Consider the following 21779-nt stretch of genomic DNA (forward strand, 5'->3'; position numbering starts at 1 on the left):
ATTTCATCAACCTTATATTTTTACAGTAAAAATATATAGTGCTTCCGTAAAGTAAGTCAGAATTTTGAGCAACCATTGTATAGTGTTAATGTCCTTGTATTCTTAATGGAATTCAATACAATTTATCAAGATTTTTATGCAGAATTCACAAACTTAATAGTTCAAATACAGCAGCATTTGTTATTGTTTTTCTTAATATCTTTGCCAAGGAACTAATATATGAATGGATAATTATGTTTTCAACTATGGAAGTTTAGTTATTTATTTTTAAAAGGTTACACCACTGAAAAATGTTAAGCTAAATTAATCTAGTTTTGTTTTTTATTTGTTTACTGTAAAGCCTCAGCTTTTCACATTTAGTTATAATAAAAAATTGAATTAATATTTACAAACAAATTTTCATCACATTTTATATACTGTCTACGCTCAGTAATCCAAGTCATAAGGAGCCCACCCCTATTTGAGTTAGCCGATTTTTTAGCCAGTTATGTCCAAAAATGAACACATTCTAATTTATTCAGGTTTCTCATTCAGAAGTAATTGCAATAACCCAAATTTCTGTTCAAGTTGAAAGTCAAGCACAAGCACTCAAATTTATTCAGATTTCTCATTCAGTACAATCTTTTTATAAAATCTTTTCTTTTAAATTTTTTTTCAGGTTATGTCATTACTGTATTATGAATTCATTATTATGAATTAACCCAACAACTTGGTTAGGTTAAAAGGTAAAAAAACTTGAACATGAATTCATTCCGAGATTTTCGTTACAGCTTATTACTGAGCTCTTACAGTATAATATTAATCACAAGTATATTTTAAGCATATTATGTTAGTTATTACTAAAATATCAATGACATTGTCAGAAGGTAAGAGAAGTTACTGTCAACTTACCACCTACCACTAATTTCTCATTTGTTAGGTTAATAGAAAATTGGTCTTGTAACTAATGCTGGGGTTTGCATTTTTGTTAGTTTATAATCCAATGACTATATTTGTTAATTAATAACTTGTTAATCCTTCCAACATTATTTTTTCAAGTACTGTATATGCATGTTGATGGTGACTGCCAGTTGCACAAATTAGGTTTAGGATGAAAGGAAATATGGCCAACTATTTTTGTCCCACCAGGGTATTAAAGATATCTACTCTGGATTCATTTTATATACATAATTAAGTCCTGTGTTATTAGGTAATTAAAGAAGACTGTAAAATTTGAACTAGAAACTGTTTTACATTTTTTTTAATTTTGTGATCAAGCTTTAATAAAATATTCATTATCATAGGTTTGATTTGCACAGAATGCTATTATAGTTTTGGGATTGTGGTTTGACAATTAGGTGCCACCTGTTTTCAGGATTTCTCTGTTTATTTGTGAAGTTCAAGTGATGTTGGCGGGTGGCCAATTCTGAGCTGACTGGTGTTGCGACAAAATCTTAAGTGACTGCAGCAGGACCTTTTGTGGAGCAGGGCAGTGTTCAGGGGTCAGTCATAATGAAGGCTTGACCAGGTATGGTAGTAACAATTTTGCATGATATGAGCTGCATGTAGAATTATAGTAACGTAGTTGAGCATTTGTTGAAAACTAAATAAATGAACTCTGGTATATCCATGTGTAATTGGATGTCCCCCCCCCCCCTTTATGCATAGAAATGTTAATAAAAATTATTATTATGAAGAATGTGTTTATTGAATGTTGGCCTTTGACACTACAAAAATATGATTTAAATGTATTCAACAAAAGTTGTATTAGATTTTTTAATGGCAATTAAATTTAGTTAATGCATTTAGCATCCTCAGTTCTTGATCATACAAGATAATTGTATAATGGATATACTGTAATTTAATTGCCCAGAGTCGTTCATTTGAACATGACCTGCTCTTCTGCTGCAGTTTGTAATCCTAGCCAGACCTACAATGATATTTTAATAATATGTATTTAAAATATATCTTGATCCCCATCACAGCAGTTTGTATTATAAGTTGATGCTGCTCCATTCATTTCATTAGTTCCTCTGCTCAACACTTCCTGCCCTCTGTGGGACTGTCGCCAGACTTCTGGACTTCACTTACACATTGCCATTTTTGTATTATAGCTCACTAATGCTAGTTCAGTATGTACAGTGCTCAGAGACTTAATTTTATAATAAACTCTTAAAAAGTATTTTTCTTTTCATTATTCCTCTATTAGGTATTACAGTCTAAGGGTGACTAATTATTCAGCCTTATTGTGATTTTTGTGATATTTTGTTTCGAGACAGTGTCTTCAGGACACAAGTTAGGATTAACTTCAAACATGTACCACTCATGTAAGGAAACCATGTAGGGCTTCAAGTTTAAACTTTGTATGGTCATACTGCAAAGCTTCTAACTAAAATTTTGGAGACTATCACTGATGTTCGTGTGGAAAACATTGGTAATTAGATTTTTATTATTATTGAGAGGTCTTTTTAATCTGCTTCAACTTCACTCAAGAGTTTCGCCTTGTGGTGGTGAGTGAGCTCACCCCTGGGGTCGGTGGAGGGGTTGTCTTAGTCTCGTCTGCCCTTATCCGGGCGATGTACGTACAACTCCCCTCAAGAGTTTCACCCTGTGATGAGGGGGCCTCACGTATGACTACCCGGGGGCTAACAGGGGTTACCTTGAATACCTCTCTTCTGTCTTTATGGCGCTGTACATGCAAAATGATCAAACGTCGTTTGATACTCACTGGAGTTGCATGGGTGTCCAAGCTGGGGCGAGAAGGAGAAAGACGTCTTTGCATCGATGTAGAAAGTAGAACGATGTTGTGGGACTTCCCTGTTGAAAATGGGGGACACCAACATTGGACAACGCACCCCTCCCTGCACTGACCAGTGCTTGGCCTTGCTTGCTGTCCTGGTAGGAGGTCTCGCTTGGCTCTGGGGTCCAAACATTTGAAATAATGATGCATAGAAACTGAAACGGCTACACAAACACAAGCTCTTGGGATGAACGACCAGACTTCGAGGTCGCTCTTTTTCCCGAGGTAAGGCGCAGGTCTCCTGTCTTAACTCTTTCTCTGACATGACCTACTATTGTGTGTTACATCGCACTACTCTTCCCTATCTTTCTTCCATTCCTGAGTTTCACAACCTTTTCCAAACTTTAATCCCCGATACCTCCTCCAGCTCCCCATCTTCCACTCAATGATCTGAGGCCGCGGGTGTTCCTCACGGATTACTAACCAGAATTCCATCCTTTCCACGTTTCTACCTGCTGGGTTGGTGCCACTTCTCCGCCTCCAACTTCTTCTCTTTGCCACGGCCTCGCTTCATGCGGGTCGGCGTTCAATCCCCGACTGTCCAAGTGGTTGGACACCATTTATTTCCCCCAACCCATCCCAAATCCTTATCCTGACCCCTTCTAAGTGTTATCAGATCAAGTCAAATATTTATTCAGGTAAAAGTACATACATACAAGTTGCGTTATAAACATAATGTTGGATTTCTAGATAGGGCTAGTACATACAATGCTTAAAGTCACTAATAAGCACAGCGTTTTGGGCAAGGTGTGGGAGGGATGGGAGTTATCAGGGGAAAGCGCCAAGCCATTACAACTATTTAGCACTGGGAAGGGGTCAGAATAAGGATTTGGGATGGGACGGGGGGAAAGGAATGGTGCCCAACCACTTGGACGGTCGGGGGATTGAACGCCGACCTGCATGAAGCGAGACCGTCGCTCTACCGTCCAGCCTAAGTGGTTGGGCACCATTCCTTCCCCCCCCCCCCGTCCCATCCCAAATCTGTGGGAAAAAACACTTAGACTAAAATTTAATTAATACTAAATGAGATCAAAGTATAAATTGAGTTGAAAAAAAGAAAAAAAGAAAAAATCATGGCGGAAATCAGTAGTTATACAAGTTGGTCAACAAACAGTATTTGAAAATAACAGGACTTGGGTTGACATTTAGTGGATGGGGTGGAGGTAAGTTAGGTCACATGGCGCTTATTAGGTAGTACTTAGTTTTTCTCTTAAACTGGTTGAGAGAGGTACAGCCTTTGACTTGATTGGGAAGGTCATGCTTCTGGAAATTAGTTAGTTTAGTTTAGTTCACTTATTATGCACCCCATACCCATCTTGTGGGCAGTAGCGGAAAGGGTTACAGAGGCACATAATGGGCTCAGGGACTGAACCCCACAGTTCATTTAGCTAAGCAAGATACAATCTTGATGAGCTAGTTACAAAAATTCAATATAAGTCGTTAGTTAGTTGGACATTGGATGAAGTAGTTTTGAAATTGCGCGGGTTAAAGGGACCAATGGTGGCCGCGGGTGTCATCGACCAGCTGGCCGCCTCTGTTGTCATCACTAACACTAACACACCATCAAAATATTACACTAACAATTCCTAATTATGCGAACAAAATTGATTACAGCTATCGTCATTTATTTATATATATTTTAATATATATTAAATGAGTTAATGGTTGTATCTGTGTGCGAGGCGAGTGTGTGTGAGAGGCGTGAGGGAGGCGCGGGGCCGGGATTCCGCACACCAGCAATCATGCGGCGGCCGCTACTGTGGGCCGGGTTATTCTTACTCTCCGCCTGCATGTGTGTCTTAGCCAAAATTAGAGACCCATATGATATTCTTGGCGTCAAGAGAAAAGCTGATACCCAGGATATAAAGAAAGCTTATAAAAAACTAGCCAAAGAATGGTAAGGTGCAAAGGGAGTGTCTTTTGGAGTGACGAGACTAGTGGTGTATTTATGTGTAATGTAGCGGTTTACACATGTGTAAGAGGTTAATGTGTACTCTATACATGACAGTGTTTGTGTTCTGTAAGAGTTCTGTGAATGGCACACTTTATATTTGTGTGTATGGATTAGTGTGAGTCGTGCCCATACTGTGTCGTCACTCCGGTGATAAACATGGGTATACTGTACTACCAATATATTATATTATTGTAAGGGATGGCTTATAGTTAATGTACTCTACTACCCAATCACTGCAGTCAAAGTCTTCATACTTTCTGCTCAATTCATCACACGCTTATTTTATAAAAAAATTGTGTATCTAGCACATAGTAAAAATAATCTAACCTAACATTATATTCACCTGGAACTTGTGTATTTCCTTCTAAAGTGTTCTTTATCTGTTTATATCTATAAAAAGGAATGTCATTTCGAGCGTGGGCCAGACGCAAGGGGCTAACATCACTAAACTCTGCAGGGTGACTGATCTTTCTCCGGGGATGGTCATAGGCAGCATGGGGCTGAGTGGTCCCTTTGCATGAAATGGCAAATAATGCTAATTCTAATCTTGCCAAACAGATTGCATCAGCACTAAGAATTCCCAGCATATTTTATACATGATTCAATGTTAGTTTGTCTTAGATGGTTTATTGATGCAGACAGTGTTTAGTGAAAATAGAGATGAAGGGTGGGGTTAGGTGATGAGGTAGTTACTCATACATGAAACTTTTGATTAAAAATCTTAAAGTAGTAGTATTAACTATTTTCATTGGAATATGCATGCATCATTGTTTATCAATAACGAACTTTGTCAAGTCTTATTATAGGAGTAGACATATTGATGAAACTTGTGCTGGAGGCTTAGCTCTCATGAAGGTTTACCGTCCGTGGCCTATGGGGACCTTGATAAGTCTTAAGTTCAGATTATCCTGTTTTTGAAAATGGATTTATCTGTAGATCTTTACAATTTACAGTTAACTCCCTAACTGCACACATGTAAATTAGGCCAATTTACATGTGCAATGGGGCACGTAACCAATTGTGTGGAAAAAATTAAAAAAAATTTTTTTTAGTTTAGCTGCAGCGAGATGAATAAATGTAAACATAAAATTATGAGAATTAGTATTTTGTCTATTTGTAATAGATTCCTCCTCATAATTCACATCATAAAGGTTCAAAAAGTCCTTGAAAATTTGCTAGGCATCAATGGTTCCTGGCATAGACATTATTAAATGGATGGTGATGCACCTGACTTGGTGCCAATTTTTTGTATTACTTCCCAGAAAGGGGGTTAAGGTTTTCAGGATTTTTATTCAATATGGCAAATGAGTGCCAGAGTTCTCCAGTGTTGAATGATGTCCACATAGAATCTTTGGGAATGTTTTATATTACAGAGCACATTAAATTTGCCACAGGTGATAGACGCACCAGTCCATACTGTTTGAGAGCCACAGGAGCAGTTAGAGGGTTAAGGCCACCTCATGTCTTAGATGAGAACAGATCAATTTTAGTATTTTCTTGCTGGTGTTACTGGCAAAAGTTGAGACATGGCACATTCACATTAGGAATTATGAGTGTACTGCATTAGTTTAATTTTCTGGATTTGTTGCAGGCACCCGGACAAAAATCCATCACCAGAAGCTGAACCAAAGTTTATCGAAATCAACCAAGCATATGAGGTGAGAAATAATTTACTCAAATTATTTTTGTGTATTTTTGTAATAGAGTAATGAACTTTGCAAGTGTAAAGAGTTGTCAAGTCTCTTAGGTGTAGTCTCAGTCTATATCTATAGTATAAGACAGTAATATTTTTGTGCTTGTTTGTCTCTGTTTTAAGTTGGAGGCCAGATGCTTGGGGCTAGCCTTTCAGAAATTTGCAGCGGGCAGTGGTCTGGGCTACGGGAGGGGCATAGGCTCCTCAGGATGGGCCTAAATTAAATGCTTTTAAGGAATATCAACATTTATAGACCCCTACTAAAGTGGTTTTCATGGAGTCAAGTGTGAAATATTTGTTGTTTCCCATAGAGTTTTTAGACCTTCATAATATGTTCTGTGAGAGCTCCAAAGAGTTGTTTAAGTACAGTATTTCTAATACATTTTCTGTGAGAAATGGGAAGAGTGGGGGATGAAAGGGAGGAGGATGAGTGGGTGAAGAAGGGTGAAGAAACCCGGTGAATTAATAAACTAAACATGACTGTGTTTGGCCAATGAAGGATTTCGATAGTGCCATTCATTCAAGTGAGGTCCTGTTGCATTATGTTTTATCACGTGAAAGGCTTGGTAGAAATCAAAATATTAATTATGCATGTAAATGTATTACACAATAATTTATTCATGAAAATAATCATAATGAAATCCTAAATCATTCAGTAACAACACTGTTACACTAAATGAGCAACATAGCAAGGTCACCTAGGACATTTGTTGAAATTATAATTATTATTTTAATATTTGTTTTTAGATTGTCTTAAATTGTTTCTTGGATGTAGTTACCTATCGGGGCTTTTTGCTATATCATGATACCTCTTCTTTCTTTGTCTTTGAACTTCAAAGTTACATTTAAGTGGTTCCATTCAAGCATAGTCTCTTTGTATATACAGTACTGGATAGTATTCTAATGTATTCAATACAAATTATTCTAATGCTTTACTTTTTCCAGTTGTTGATGGACCCTGAAAGGCGGCGGTTGTATGACTCTACAGGTCAAACGGAAGAACAACCTAACTTCCGCAAGCAACACGATTATTCCTCATACCGACGATTTGATCCTTTTGATGATATTTTCAGTACATTTGGAGGGAGTTTTCGCTTTAATTTCAAGCATGGAGATGGAACAAATATATATAAAAAGCAGTCTATAACATACAAGTAAGTTCAAATTCATCTAAGGAGAGTTTTCCTGTGCACTCTATTTTTTTTAGCATTTACTGAATTTTTGCGATTGAAGTGTGATTTTAAAATCCCCAAGACTAAGTAGTCTTTGTACACTGTACAGTACTGTGTATTATGCAAACATGATGGGTTTGCAGAAAATGGACTGTATTTTTTAAATTCTTGCCTAGTATCTTGGGCCTAAGATTCTCAAAGGGTATTGCATCTCTTTCCAGCATTCCATAGTATGTAGGTCATGAGGTCACAACTTGATGAGGGTCCACGGCAAACTGAAACTTTTGTCATTTTTATTTCATGTGTAGGGTGGGTGGTGGGGGAGGGTTATTTGTTAACAAAATCTGTGGTTGTTGGTTTTGCCTTGAGCCAGTTTATGGTGCAAGAAGCCAACTACAGTGCTGAAGAGATGATGCAAACCCTGTTGAAAAGCCAAGCCCTACACAACAACTGATATGCACTCAGATTATATAATTCACTTTTGTAACTCTCAGGGTTTGTAAAATATATTCAATTCTGGAATATATATTACACTGTATGTACTGTATGCGTGTGTGTGTGTGTGTGAATTTGTATATGTTATACCTGCATGTACATATTAGAAAATTTGTATACAGTACTATATGTGTTTGTTACTTATTAGTTGTTTTAACCATGTATCCACATAGTGATCTACCATTCTCTTGGTTTAGGCCTCTTAGTTAACTGCCTAGTTTTTTGAACGTTAAATGTTATTCTTTTATTGCATTTGTGTGTTGAATATGTGTTCACGTGTAAGTCTGGTCAGTGTAAGGTGGTGGTGGTTGTTGTCCTGCCAAACTGTAGTTATGAATATATTCCGTAAAACAAGTTCTGAATAATTAATCCAAAATCATTAAATAATAAATTTATATGAAGATATTTTTGTTTAAAATTTTGTAGCATTTATGCATGTGTATATGTATACCTAATACTTTTATACAGATGTATTTGAATGTATACATTTGTTTATTTGTGTGTTTTATAATATTTGTTTTATGTACTGGTAGAAGCAAATTTTTTGGAAAGTTTTGTTATGCAATATCTTGAAAATAGCAACATATAAAGATTTTAATAATAATAGGAAAGTTCACCTCAGAAAGTATTATTCCAGTATACGTAACACATTATGTTTTGAAACTACTGACGGGTTTGGCCTCCCCCCACCTTCTCACTTAACTTATTCCAACTGTCTACCACTCTGCAAAAGTGAATTTTCTAATATTGGTTCAGCAGACTTGTTTAGTTAGTTTAAATCTATGTCCTTTTGTTCCTGAAGTTCCAGGTCTCGGGAATTCTTCCCTATGAATTTTGTCGATTCTCTGTTACTATTTTGTATGTAGTGATCATATCACCTCTATTTCCTCTATTTCTAGTTATGGCATATTTAATGCCTCTAACCTCCCCTCATAGCTCTTGTCCTTCAGTTCTGGGAGCCATTTAGTTGCATGTCTTTGCACCTTTTCCAGTTTGTTGATGTGCTTCTTAAGATATGGGCACCATACAGCCACTGCATATTCCAGCTTTAGTCTCATAAAGGTTGTGAAGAGTTTCTTTAATATATCATCATCCATGTATTTAAAAGCAATTCTGAAATTGGAAAGTATAGCATAGGCTCCTCTCACAATGTTCTTTGTGTGGTCCTCTGGGAATAGTTTTCTATCGAGAAGCACCCCCTAGATCTCTTCCTTTAATATAATTTTGTAAAGCTTTTTCACATAATTTGTAGGCTGTGTGTGTGGGCCTATTTTCTTCTATTCCACATGCCATTTGCCAAATGGTGCTCTATACAATTATTTTGTCTAGATCTTCTTGAAGTGCTTGACAGTCGTAAAAGTTTCTTATCTTCTCTCATATCTTAGCATCACCAGCAAACATGTTCATATAATTCCGTGTTCCTTCTGGTAGGTAGTTTATGTAGATAATGATCAGTGTATTTAATCATTGTTTAGTGCAAACAAGCTAAGCAGTTTCAGAACCCAACATATAGAAGAAAAAAAAAAAGGGATTCATCCGTGCATCCTAGGAGTGGACTGTATAGAATATAGATACAGAAGTGTATGCAGATAGATGGAGAGATATAGATATATTGTTGGAGGGATTGAAAGATTACTACACAAATCAGTTTTAAAGTAGTAAATTATTTGTTTATGTAAGATAATTTAAATTTTTTTTTGTTTTGAAATTTCATAGTTGTAATAATTTCCTGCTTGATTTATATATGTTGATGACATGTACCTGCAGTGTTAGGAGAAAAACTCGAATGCGGCTTATCAAGTTAATTAGTTTTATATTAATTTATATAAAACCTCAGATCTATTTTAAGATTAATGTTGTTCATGAAATCTGAAATCTTTCAGGTCTTATCAAAACTCAATTATCCCATTAAGCAAGAAACAGCCTTACCTGATCCTTTTCTACTCAGACTGGTGCATAGCCTGTGCACACATTGAACCCATATGGAGAAGACTGGATGAAGAACTGGCACCCATTAATTTTGGCATGGCCACTGTATGTACTAATTTCTTTCATTAACTGTTATACGAAGGAGTGTGTGTTAGATAAGGTACTTGAATTGTTTTCCGTTTAATTAGTTTACTGTAATTATGAAGAAATGTTTTGCATCTATATATAGTTTAGACTGGATATATTCTACCAGCAAATAAAAGAAAAACGTAAGTGCCTTCACACATGTTAAATTCATTTTAATTGTTGGCCATCTTTTAAATAACTTAGTTTTATAAAAAGTGTGTAAACAAAAAATTATGTATAATTAAACCAGTTAGATTAGTCTTGTGATGCTTATTTTGTTATTTAGTATTTTATATGCCTGTTTTTTTGAGTACTGTTGTGGTGTTGTGCGTTGTCATGTTAAATATTTTGTTTTGTTTAGCAATTTTAAGCTCTTTTAGATATTTTTTTCAGATAAAGCATTTAGTAGTGGCTCTATAGTGTACTCTCAATTATTCATATAATGCCTAACCACGTGGGCTGGACGGTAGAAGGTCGGTCTCTCTTCATGCAGGTCACCATTCAATTCCCGATCATCCAGGTGGTTGGTCACCATTCCTTGCCCCTGTCCCATCCCAAATCCTTATCCTGACCCCTTCTAAGTGCTATACAGTATAGTTGTAATGGCTTGGCACTTTCCTTTGATAATTCCCTTCCCTATCCAAATCTAATTGGGACCAACCTCTGGTCAGTTAATCTGAAGATCCAGATAATCCAGAGATTCTATCTCAAATCTCCAAGTTATTTATCCTTCAATCAAATAATCCTGAGATCTCAGCCTGACAAGATATTATATCTCAATGTGATTTCCCATTTATTCAGTCTATGGATTATTTAACTGGTGGTTTCATAAACTGGAGCCTTTTCCTGAACCAAACATGTCAGTCAATATGGAGATTTCAGTTAATAGAGAGCATTCTGTATAAAACAAATCAGATAAATGTATGGATAAGGTAAGCTTTCACAGTTACAAATTCTGCACATAAAATATTGCTGCTATTCACTGGTAGCTGTCAGGTGCATTGAGCTAGAAAACAATTTTTTTTTATTGGCAGGAAGACATAAAGTAACAAGACAATATATTATTACTTCAAACAAAATTAGAGTAATTGTGCTTTAGTGGTCATAAACATTTTCACCAGAGTTATACCTCATATGTTATCTAAATGTATAATTTATCTTATTTCTTCTCCATAATTTATGATTTTTAAATAATTGTTTAATTTACATTATATTTTTCATCACAAAATACAGTACAGGAATTACTGCTGCAGTTTTGTTTTTGATTTGCTGAAATTTCATAAGTATATGTCTGACTTCTGCTTACCAAGTGATTTTCTTGTTTTCGTATATATCTCTTTTTTTTTTTTTTTTTTTTTTTTTTAAGAAATCTAACTAACACACGGTAGATTGCCTCAAATTTAGAAAGAGTGGTGCTTTATGACTCCAGTGTTATTCAGTATACTGTATTTGTTTTTTACTTTAATAGTGGTAATCTGTACAGTTTCCTAAACTATCTATAGTCTATTTATCTCACTTAGGTGTATATCCTAATACATTATACAGTAGAGTATTTGTTTGTAGGTGAAATATTGTTTGTAGGATATTTAAAACCAAATTCTATGGTTTGTTTTTTATTCTGAGTTGGCAAGGTTTTCGTTCACTCAAATATGGTCCTCCTACCTTTTGAAAATGAGTTTAGAGGCTGGGGACATGAGAAATAAGCTAGATGTGGTTAATTTTTTTGTGCAGGCATGTTCATTTGACTGTTGGCTATTATATGTTGAAATGAAAATTTCAGTAAGTGCAATCCTCCCATATGGCTTGGGAAATACATCCTGGAGGCATCTCCGGTTACAACGAATCCCTAACTGCAATGAATTGGGGTTGGTCCCATATAGTTCCTTGAACTGAGGTTATACTCTACAGTATTTCTTTTTATTTATATTTATATTTTCATGTAATCTCACCTCTCACTTTGTTCCAAAGCTTTATTTTCAGCAATTATAGTATGTTTAATTCTTTTTAGTTATCTATTTGCTCTTATGCTTTTAATTTTTATTACCTTTAAATATTTTCATCCAAGGAGTATAATCATTAAAATGTTTTTATCATGTTTTGTTTTTAAACTCATACATCAAGTAGCTGCGGTATTTGTTAATTTCATAAAATAATATTTACCTAAACCGTATTATAATTTTTTTTACCATTTTATAGAACGTGTTTTTAAGCATCTTTATTTATGTTCTTGTCCAACTTTCAGGTTCATGCTGGTCGAGAAATTGAGCTTGCTAAAAAAATTGGTGTGAAGACTGTGCCATACCTGGTGATGCTGCTGGATGGTCATCCTTACCACTACACAGATGCCTCACTCAGCATGGTCTCTTCTTTGGGTAAGTCTCAGAATCTTGGTCTTCAGCACGAGACAGTCACATCAGTTTCCATTGTCTACATTTAATATTTCTGTGATTGACTCTATAAATATGTTTTGACTGGAAGTCGGTTAATAATTTATATTTGCAGATTTCATACGTAGCAAGTTCCCACACAAACTGGTTCAACGAATAACAGAAGAAAACCTGGAAAGTTTTCTCAATGGATGGATGGATAACCGGGTAGGTGGTCCTAAAGTAATGGAATCTTTTTCTCATTCATAATATTTATGTAATTAATGTATGTTCTAACTGGCTCAACCTGAATGTTACTTTCTGCACTAGAAGGCTCTAAACCAAGTTTTCGTAACACATCCAAGGGATTCCCATGGATCATTAACAATATTTTTAACATTTATATTTCAAAATTTGACGCCTTGAAAGGGCTTTGATGGGACAGATTTGTAATTGAAAGTCCTGCCAAATTCATTAGTGTATTCACTTAGTTAATGCCTCTCAGTTGCTCCATCAACTTGACTCCTAATTGTTTGCTAATCCACTATGACCAGTAACTTTCCATGTGGTCTGGTTACTTAGCTGGGGAGGGTAGTGATATATTTTAATTCGAGACCTGTCGAGAGACCTACTTTCATTAATTTAACGTCATCAACTGCACTGGACATTACTTTTGGAATGCCCAGTGCACTTTTAGAACTAAGTGCAGTACAAAACTAAAATTCATTTTTTAGTTCTCATATCTTCAAGCCACGTTGATACCTGGTTGATACCTGGTTGATGGGGTTCTGGGAGTTCTTCTACTCCCCAAGCCCGGCCCGAGGCCAGGCTCGACTTGTGAGAGTTTGGTCCACCAGGCTGTTGCTTGGAGCGGCCCGCAGGCCCACATACCCACCACAGCCCGGTTGGTCCGGCACTCCTTGGAGGAATAAATCTAGTTTCCTCTTGAAAATGTCCACGGTTGTTCCGGCAATATTTCTTATGCTTGCTGGGAGGACGTTGAACAACCGCGGACCTCTGATGTTTATACAGTGTTCTCTGATTGTGCCTATGGCACCTCTGCTCTTCATTGGTTCTATTCTACATTTTCTTCCATGTCGTTCACTCCAGTACGTTGTTATTTTACTGTGTAGATTTGGTACTTGGCCCTCCAGTATCTTCCAGGTGTATATTATTTGATATCTCTCTCGTCTTCTTTCTAGTGAGTACATTTGGAGGGCTTTGAGACGATCCCAATAATTTAGGTGCTTTATTGCGTCTATGCGTGCCGTATATGTTCTCTGTATTCCCTCTATTTCAGCAATCTCTCCTGCTTTGAAGGGGGAAGTGAGTACTGAGCAGTACTCAAGACGGGACAACACAAGTGCCTTGAAGAGTACAACCATTGTGATGGGATCCCTGGATTTGAAAGTTCTCGTAATCCATCCTATCATTTTTCTGGCTGTCGCAATATTTGCTTGGTTATGCTCCTTAAACGTTAGGTCGTCCGACATTATTATTCCCAAATCCTTTACATGCTGTTTTCCTACTATGGGTACATTTGATTGTGTTTTGTACTCTGTATTATGTTTAAGGTCCTCATTTTTACCGTACCTGAGTACCTGGAATTTATCACTGTTAAACATCATGTTATTTTCTGATGCCCAGTCGAAAACTTTATTAATATCAGCTTGAAGTTTTTCAATGTCCTCAGCCGAGGTAATTTTCATACTGATTTTTGTGTCATCTGCAAAGGATGATACGAAGCTGTGACTTGTATCTTTGTCTATATCTGATATGAGAATAAGGAAAAGCAGTGGTGCAAGGACTGTACCCTGAGGTACAGAGCTTTTCACTGCACTTGGACTAGATTTTATATGGTTGACAGTTACTCGCTGAGTCCTGTTTGACAGAAAACTGAGTATCCAGCGTCCTACTTTACCGGTTATTCCCATTGACTTCATTTTGTGTGCTATCACGCCATGGTCACATTTATCGAAGGCCTTTGCGAAGTCCGTGTATATCACATCAGCATTCTGTTTCTCTTCTAATGCCTCAGTGACTTTGTCGTAGTGCTCAAGTAGCTGTGAGAGGCACGATCTTCCCGCTCGAAATCCATGTTGGCCTGGGTTATGAAGGTCATTGGTCTCCATGAAATTGGTGACCTGACTCCTAATCACTCTCTCAAATACTTTTATGATGTGCGATGTTAGTGCAACTGGTCTATAATTTTTTGCCAATGCTTTGCTCCCTCCCTTGTGTAGAGGGGCTATGTCTGCTACTTTAAGTGCATCTGGTATCTCCCCCGTGTCCAAGCTCTTCCTCCACACTATACTGAGTGCCTGTGCTACCGGCACTTTGCATTTCTTTATAAATATTGAATTCCATGAGTCTGGACCTGGGGCCGAGTGCATGGCATGTTTTCAATTTCTTTTTCAAAATTTAGTGCGCTCGTGTTTATATCAGTTATATTTACCGGGGTTTGAATATCCCGCATAAAGAAAATGTCTGGATCTTCCACCTTCATGTTGTTTATTGGAGTGCTAAACATGTCCTCATACTGCTTTTTTAGGATTTCACTAATTTCTTTGTCATCCTCCGTGTATGAACCTTCACTTGTACGAATAGGTCCAATACTGGCAGTGGTTTTTGCTTTTGATTTCGCATATGAGAAGAAATATTTTGGATTTTTCTTTATTTCCTGAATTGCTTTCTGTTCTAACTGCCTTTCTTCAGTTTCATATGAGTGTTTCAATTTCCGCTCGATTTCTTCAATCTCCCTATTTAAATTATTCCTTCTTTGACGGGAAATTCGTGTCTGCATAAGCAGTTCCGTTATTTTTTTCCTGCGTTTATAGTGTCGTCTGCGTTCTCTTTCTACGTTAGATCTCTTTCTGGCTTTCCTCAAAGGAACATGTTTCAGACAGACTTGATACGCTTCTGAAGTAAGTTTTTCTATTCATTCGTTATTGTGACTCATTGTCTGCATTCCTTTTGGAGATATGTGGTTAATTCTGTCCAGGGCAGCTATTTGTTAACCTGTGAAATCAGGTCATGGCCGAGTTGTTCCTGGGTGTACAATATTTGTATTTTGTGTTTGTTTTCTTCACAGGTTTCCTTTGCCCTTATCCTACGCTCATTTTGGTAAACATCGGCCAGTAACTCTTAGCCTTGACCCTTAATACATTTCCTTCTAATACCTTTCCTTCTCCTAATACCTTTACTTTTCCTGTCATATCTTGACGGAGGGTCTGGTAACCTGTTTCTGGTTTTCCCTTGTCACTCAGAATGTGATTTAACGCAAGGCTGAGAACCTGGCGTTCATTAGGATTCTGCCATTTGGTAACAGTCTGGGAGAGCAGCCAGATGGGAAACGAGATTTGATTAGGGCACTGCTTGGCAGTCTCTAATTCAATGTAGGACTTGGAAAGGCTCCAATTGTTTATGTGTTAGCCTTCTGTAGTCACTTTAGGCTGGATTAGATTGAGCTATTCTTCAGTGCATTCCTTGCACCAGCATGACTTAGAAAAGACATTTAAGATGATTCCTGCTGCACCTTACAGAATGTCACCCCTCCATTGACAATTGTTATCCTGTTCACTATGACATTGTGATCTTGTTCAGTAAAGAACTGCAAGATTTTAAAAATAAAAGTTGTTTATGGCAACAATTGTTTCAAATGAAACCAGAATTTCTTGGAGTTTCTAATAAAAAACTAAATTCTAAACTCTATTTCTAAAACTTGGAGTTTCCAATAAAACATGTGATTTTATATGAAAATAATACCTTAAAATATGGATTTGCTAAATGAGATAGCTATTGTATGGAAGTATAGTAAATCAATAATACAAGAATTTGATGGATGTGACATTGTGTTTTTAAACTGCATATTAATTAGGTTAAAACAGGTGTAAAAACATTATTGACTTTTCAATGTCAGGTTCGTGTGTTAATCTTTGGGCGTTTGGACATCATCAGACTGCGTTACTTGACGGTTGGTTGGGAATTTCGTGAAAGAGCTGTGATAGGGTAAGTGGTATTGTCTACACAATTTTTCATTTACACCTTTGTATGGAAATTGTTTAAAGTATTAATATATTCTCTTGACTGCATGAAGACATTACATGTTAATATTTGTTACTAACACACAAGATTTTTATGAACTTTAGTTGGTAATCCTAACATATTTTAAACAGACAATATGTATTATGAATGAATAATAATAATAATAGTTTCCTATGGTTTAATAATCTTTCTTCATTATTACATTTAAAGTCTTGCTTCACTTTTGTATAAAATACAATACCAGTATTGGTCTCATTCTATTGTTTGTGAGTTTTCTTACTTTCATTTTATGAAGACAAATTACCTGGATATTACCTAGATATTTACATTTAAGCATGGGGTAACTTGTGATGCAAATTGTCATCCTGCCCTCACTGTCATAAACGGGCCCTATGGAGCATTGAGAGCTTCTTAGAAAGCATTGAGAGCTTCTTAGAAAGCATTGAGAGCTTCTTAGAAAGCATTGAGAGCTTCTTAGAAAGCATTAAGTATCATGTTTCAGAGAGGAACTTTTGACATTCACTTAAAGCCTGATTTTTTTCCTTGTTATCTTTCAAATTTTAGCTTCATTGGGTGTGATTCATTGTAGATATTTTATGAAAAAGCTTTTTTAGAATTGAGCTAAGACAAATTAGGTATATATTTTTTTTAACACAATGCTCAAAACCAATGAGAAAAAAGAGCATCTTAGGTATTAGCTCTATTTTTTCAATAGAATTAATAAAACTTAGGAAACTTTAAAGATTCTGTGTGACAGTTTTCAAGATTGCAATTTTTAGTATTCTAAGATTTTTGGATTAGCCAACAACAACAAATAAATTTAGAGTGTAAAGGGATATTCAATGTGTTAATTGTTTGTACTTCATTCTGCTTGACATTTATTTACAGAAAACAAATATAGTACAGTATAGCCTATAAATATAATTTTAAACTCTAATTATTTATCTCTAATCCCAAGATATGTACAGATGGATCGTGGAGATACTGACACTATTCGCGCACGCTACAGCGTATCCAACAAAGTTGACACCTTGCTTGTGTTCCATGAAGACATGCATACACCAGTGGCCTCGGTGGCAATGACAGACTTGCCTTACCCTACTATGAAAGATATTATTGAAGGCAACAAATTCCTGGTCTTGCCTCGGCTTTCCTCACAGGTACTCCAATATAGCTAGAATGCTGCAGTGATTTGCTCTTTGAATGACAATTTGAAATGTTTATATGTGTATCTTCAATTCTGAATGAATATAGAATGATTTTTGCTGCCAATATATTGGGTTCCATCATTTAGAAGAATGCAGGATTTAATATAATTATCTGAAGTATTGTTAATCCCTTGCCATAGCCGCAAGGATGAAAATTCAACAAAATTCAAAAGTACTGTTAATGAACATGAGCACTGCCCATCAAGTGTCAAAATTTATTAGTTTACATACTTTTCATTTATGTAGTTGAGGGTCACTCGACTCGTAATTGGGAATTCCGGGTTTGAATCCGGGGTGGGACAGGAATGATTGGGTGTGTATCCTATCACCTAATGTGCTTGTTCACCTAGCAATAATCAGGTACTCAGGAGTTAGTTTGTTGTGGGGTTAGTTTATCCTGGGGAGGTTCAACACTTTGACCTTGGGAGGACCTCGATATAATCCTAACATGTGTACATACACTGTCTATCCCAGGACAAGAATAAATGAATTAATAATCATGGTCTCTGAATTTTTTAGCTGCCATTTATAAAATACAGTATTCTTGATATTTGGCCCTTTGCATTTGTGTTTTTTAATATTAAAATAATTTTGTTTTACTGAAAAGCTAGTTCCTGTATAGGAGTAATTAGATATTTTTAAACATCCTGTCAGCCATGCATTATAAATAGAAACTGCACAAAAACTGTGTGCATGCTTATATTTTTAAATTCTTGTAAGGAATAATTTTGTATTAATACTGAATTATATTAGATTTGTTTCATAGAGTGAATTCAGTTTATGCATCTACTTTCAGTCTGTGTTTGATGCCTTGTGTCCTGTGGAGTCGGTGAGATCTCGTCGGCGACTGTGTGTTGTATTGGTTACTCAAGATGACCCAGCCCACGACCCCAGTCGAGCAGCACTGCGAGAATATGCAACTGGTGACCAAGCAAGAGAGAGAGATCGAGTTCGGTACACTTACCTCTTCAGGGAGAAGCAAGTAGAGTTTATGAATGCTCTTACTGCAGGTAATTACTAATATTTATTTTTGAATGTTAGTATCATAAAGAAATGACAAATGTTGATGAAAGACCGATTGTGAATTATACAAGGTGAAAATCTATTTTTAGGGATGCGTAGGCCTCAAGTACAGTATCATTAATATGGTGAAGGCATACTGAATCCCTGTCAACACTAATTACAATATATTATCTTGTTAAAAAAATGCACACATGTATGCATGTACACTAGAGAAAAAGGAAGAGTACAAAAGGTGGAAGATGTTTTGAACTGGCGCTGTAGTCTATACAGCGCCAGTTCTGCTTACCAAAAATGGCCCACTAGATACTCAGATTAGTCGCCGAAGCTTCAGCGTTCAAGCAAGCTCGGCATCTCACCCATTTAAATTTTGAGAATAACAATTGGGTCAGGAGCTAGCAAGGACCTTTACAGAAGTAGTCAAAAGGTCAGAGGCAAGGCAAATAATAAAAGCAACAATGATATAGGCTGTTTGATCAAAGTAGGTAGTGAACTGCAACAACCAAGGAATGAAAGGAGCAATCAGTTATTTTAATCAACCTGCCAGAACCAGAGGTAGCCACATGGCAGGAGAGAAGAAATGGAGACTAGGAGGAGTTCAAAGGAATCCTAGATAGAGTAAGGCAAGTAAGGCAACCCAAGAAATATAAAAAAAATTATAGAATAGAGAGGGTCCAACATAGATGACAAAGAGAAATTGAGAGGAAAAGTGAAGGGAAATGGAGTTGAGGTAAACATGAAGCGAGAGGAGGGCAGGAGGAGGATAATCAGGCACAGCAAGAAGGTTTTACACCCTGGTGAGGAAAGAGACCAAAGGAATGAGTGTGTGTGTGTGTGTGATTAGACCAACGCTCACAAATTTCAACCTCTGGAATGGGACTAACCCAAGGAGATAATCTACCCCCAGGAGGAAACTAAGCAGCCCAGCAGAAATGAGCAGTGAACTGCATCCTTATCATTGCAGTTACAGAGACAAAACTGACAAACGTAATAGAGGATGAAATATTCCCAAGAGGAGGCCAGGTAGTAAGAAAAGAAAAGATAAACAGTGGGGGTGGGAGGAGGAGTAGCCCTACTGATACAACAATATTGCAGCTTTGAGGAGAAGCCAGTGACCACTGTATAATCACACTTGATTACATTATAGAACTGAAAGAGAGATTTGGAAACAGGACAAAGAGCATGAGAGAATACAGTAGAGGGAACCACAGGAGGGTTTGAGATTATCTGTAAAGAGGTTCAATGGGAGACTGAAATAGAAGGAAAGTTGTCAAATGAGATAATGGAACTCTCAGCACACAAATGAAAAAGACAGCAGAACAATTCAACTCTCTCAGGAGGAACATGGAAAAACAGAGAATAGCAAATCCATGGTTCAACATACATTGTAAGGAGAAAAAAAGAAAAGACAAAAACGTATGGAAAAGTATAGACGTGATGACCAAACCACACATCAGAAAATGAAGAAATGACGACGTTTCGGTCCATCCTGGACTATTAGTGTTGTTTGGTCAGATCTTCAACCATGTTATTGTGACTCGTCATGTGCCTATAGAGCATGGGTACAGAGGCAAAAGGGAGGAACTAAAGGGGGCCAGGTATACAAGAATTAGGAGAGACAGCAAAGCAACAGTTTGAAAATGACATTGCATCAAAAGCAAAGAGCCAGCCTTAGCTGTTCCACAGCCATATACAGAGGAAACAATAATATGAAACCATGTTATCAGACAATGGGAACAGATAAATACTTTTGGAGAATAATAAAGAAGTGTGTGTGAAGAACCCATCAAAAGGTTCCAGGTCTTCAATGCAGAACCAGATTGGTATCCAAGTAGGGGTGACAACAGACAACCAGAAACACCACCAGACATTTGAACTTAATGTAGAAGATGTTAAAAAGACAACTGGAGGAACTAGGTGTAGAAAAATCTGTAGGATTAGACCAAATATTACCATGGTTGCTGAATGAAGCTGCAGAGATCTTGTCACCCGTTAACTATAGTGTTCAACATTACACCTTGCTTTACTCAGGGCTGCTAATTTTATTCAAGCAGTTGATTGTTTGGACGTGCTTTTACTTTGTTCTGGGGTTTTCTCGATTCTGGATTGATCTCTGATCCCCAAGCTCTCCTCTTTTTGGAAAAGAGCAATATTCTCGGTCTGGCACTTGGTAGGCTTGAATGGGTTTCAGAGGCCTAGTGTTATTCCAGAGACTTGCCAGCCCCAGTACCATAGCTCATGGAGCTTTGTGTGTGTGTGTGTACTCACCTAGTGTGGGTCAGTAAAAAAGTGTGGTTCATTACATTTTACATTTGATTTTTTGTCTTGTTTATCAGTCTATCATTGACTTGTATATCACATTCTACACATTAATTTTTCTGCTGCAGTTCTCATCACCCAGTGTACATAGAATTATGATATTGTTTATTCAAACATGAAAATATGTGCTTTTTGTAATGTAAGGATTTTGTTTTTATTGTACAGGTTCAGGCTCACCTGTTGAGACCAATCATCACATAGTAATCCTGTGGCGTAAGGACCAGAACCACCTGAAATATGAGTGGTTAGAGGAAGGGTGGCAAGTGGAGCCAGACAAGCACAACAGCTCTCGTGAAGCACTCAAAGCAGCTGTTCAGAGACTCCTCCATTCCAATCAGGCTATGCCATTTGAAACTGTTGTCCAGGTTTGTGTATACTGTGTAACAACACAGCTGTGTCTCTGTCATGGCAGTTTTAAACTAAAAGATAATCAAGTCTTTTGCTTAAACTAATTATTCATTGGCATTAAAGGGTGGCTGTTCAGACACATGAGTGCATTTCAAATGTCGCTGGAAGATTCTCGGTATGGTCACCCATTAGAAAGTGGGCAGTTCTCAGTGTGAATATGTCATAAATGTACATACTCAAGATTAACACTGTACTGCAATCCTTATCATTTAATGCATTTGGCATATTTAACATACAGTATATACATTTATTTACTGCAGATGCCA

The 21779-nt window shown here is 36.8% G+C and overlaps 1 protein-coding gene across 2 annotated transcripts in view; it reads left to right on the top strand.

Annotated features, from left to right (window-relative positions):
* The first annotated feature begins 4409 nt into the window (after positions 1-4409).
* The window catches only part of LOC138353986 (dnaJ homolog subfamily C member 16-like), a 29275-nt gene continuing 11905 nt past the window's right edge, over positions 4410-21779 (top strand). Inside the window, exons 1-10 of one of the 2 annotated variants that reach the window (XM_069307645.1) lie at positions 4410-4676; positions 6325-6391; positions 7372-7580; positions 9977-10127; positions 12391-12520; positions 12651-12742; positions 16434-16522; positions 17517-17718; positions 18563-18776; positions 21271-21470. In XM_069307645.1, coding sequence (XP_069163746.1) covers positions 4441-4676; positions 6325-6391; positions 7372-7580; positions 9977-10127; positions 12391-12520; positions 12651-12742; positions 16434-16522; positions 17517-17718; positions 18563-18776; positions 21271-21470 — 1590 coding nt within the window. In that variant the 5' untranslated portion in view covers positions 4410-4440. The remainder of the gene's footprint in view (positions 4677-6324; positions 6392-7371; positions 7581-9976; positions 10128-12390; positions 12521-12650; positions 12743-16433; positions 16523-17516; positions 17719-18562; positions 18777-21270; positions 21471-21779) is intronic. The other variant, XM_069307644.1, reaches the window with a different exon arrangement.

The sequence above is a fragment of the Procambarus clarkii genome, chromosome 60 (genome assembly GCF_040958095.1).
Source record: "Procambarus clarkii isolate CNS0578487 chromosome 60, FALCON_Pclarkii_2.0, whole genome shotgun sequence".
NCBI classification, from domain to species: Eukaryota; Metazoa; Arthropoda; class Malacostraca; order Decapoda; family Cambaridae; genus Procambarus; species Procambarus clarkii.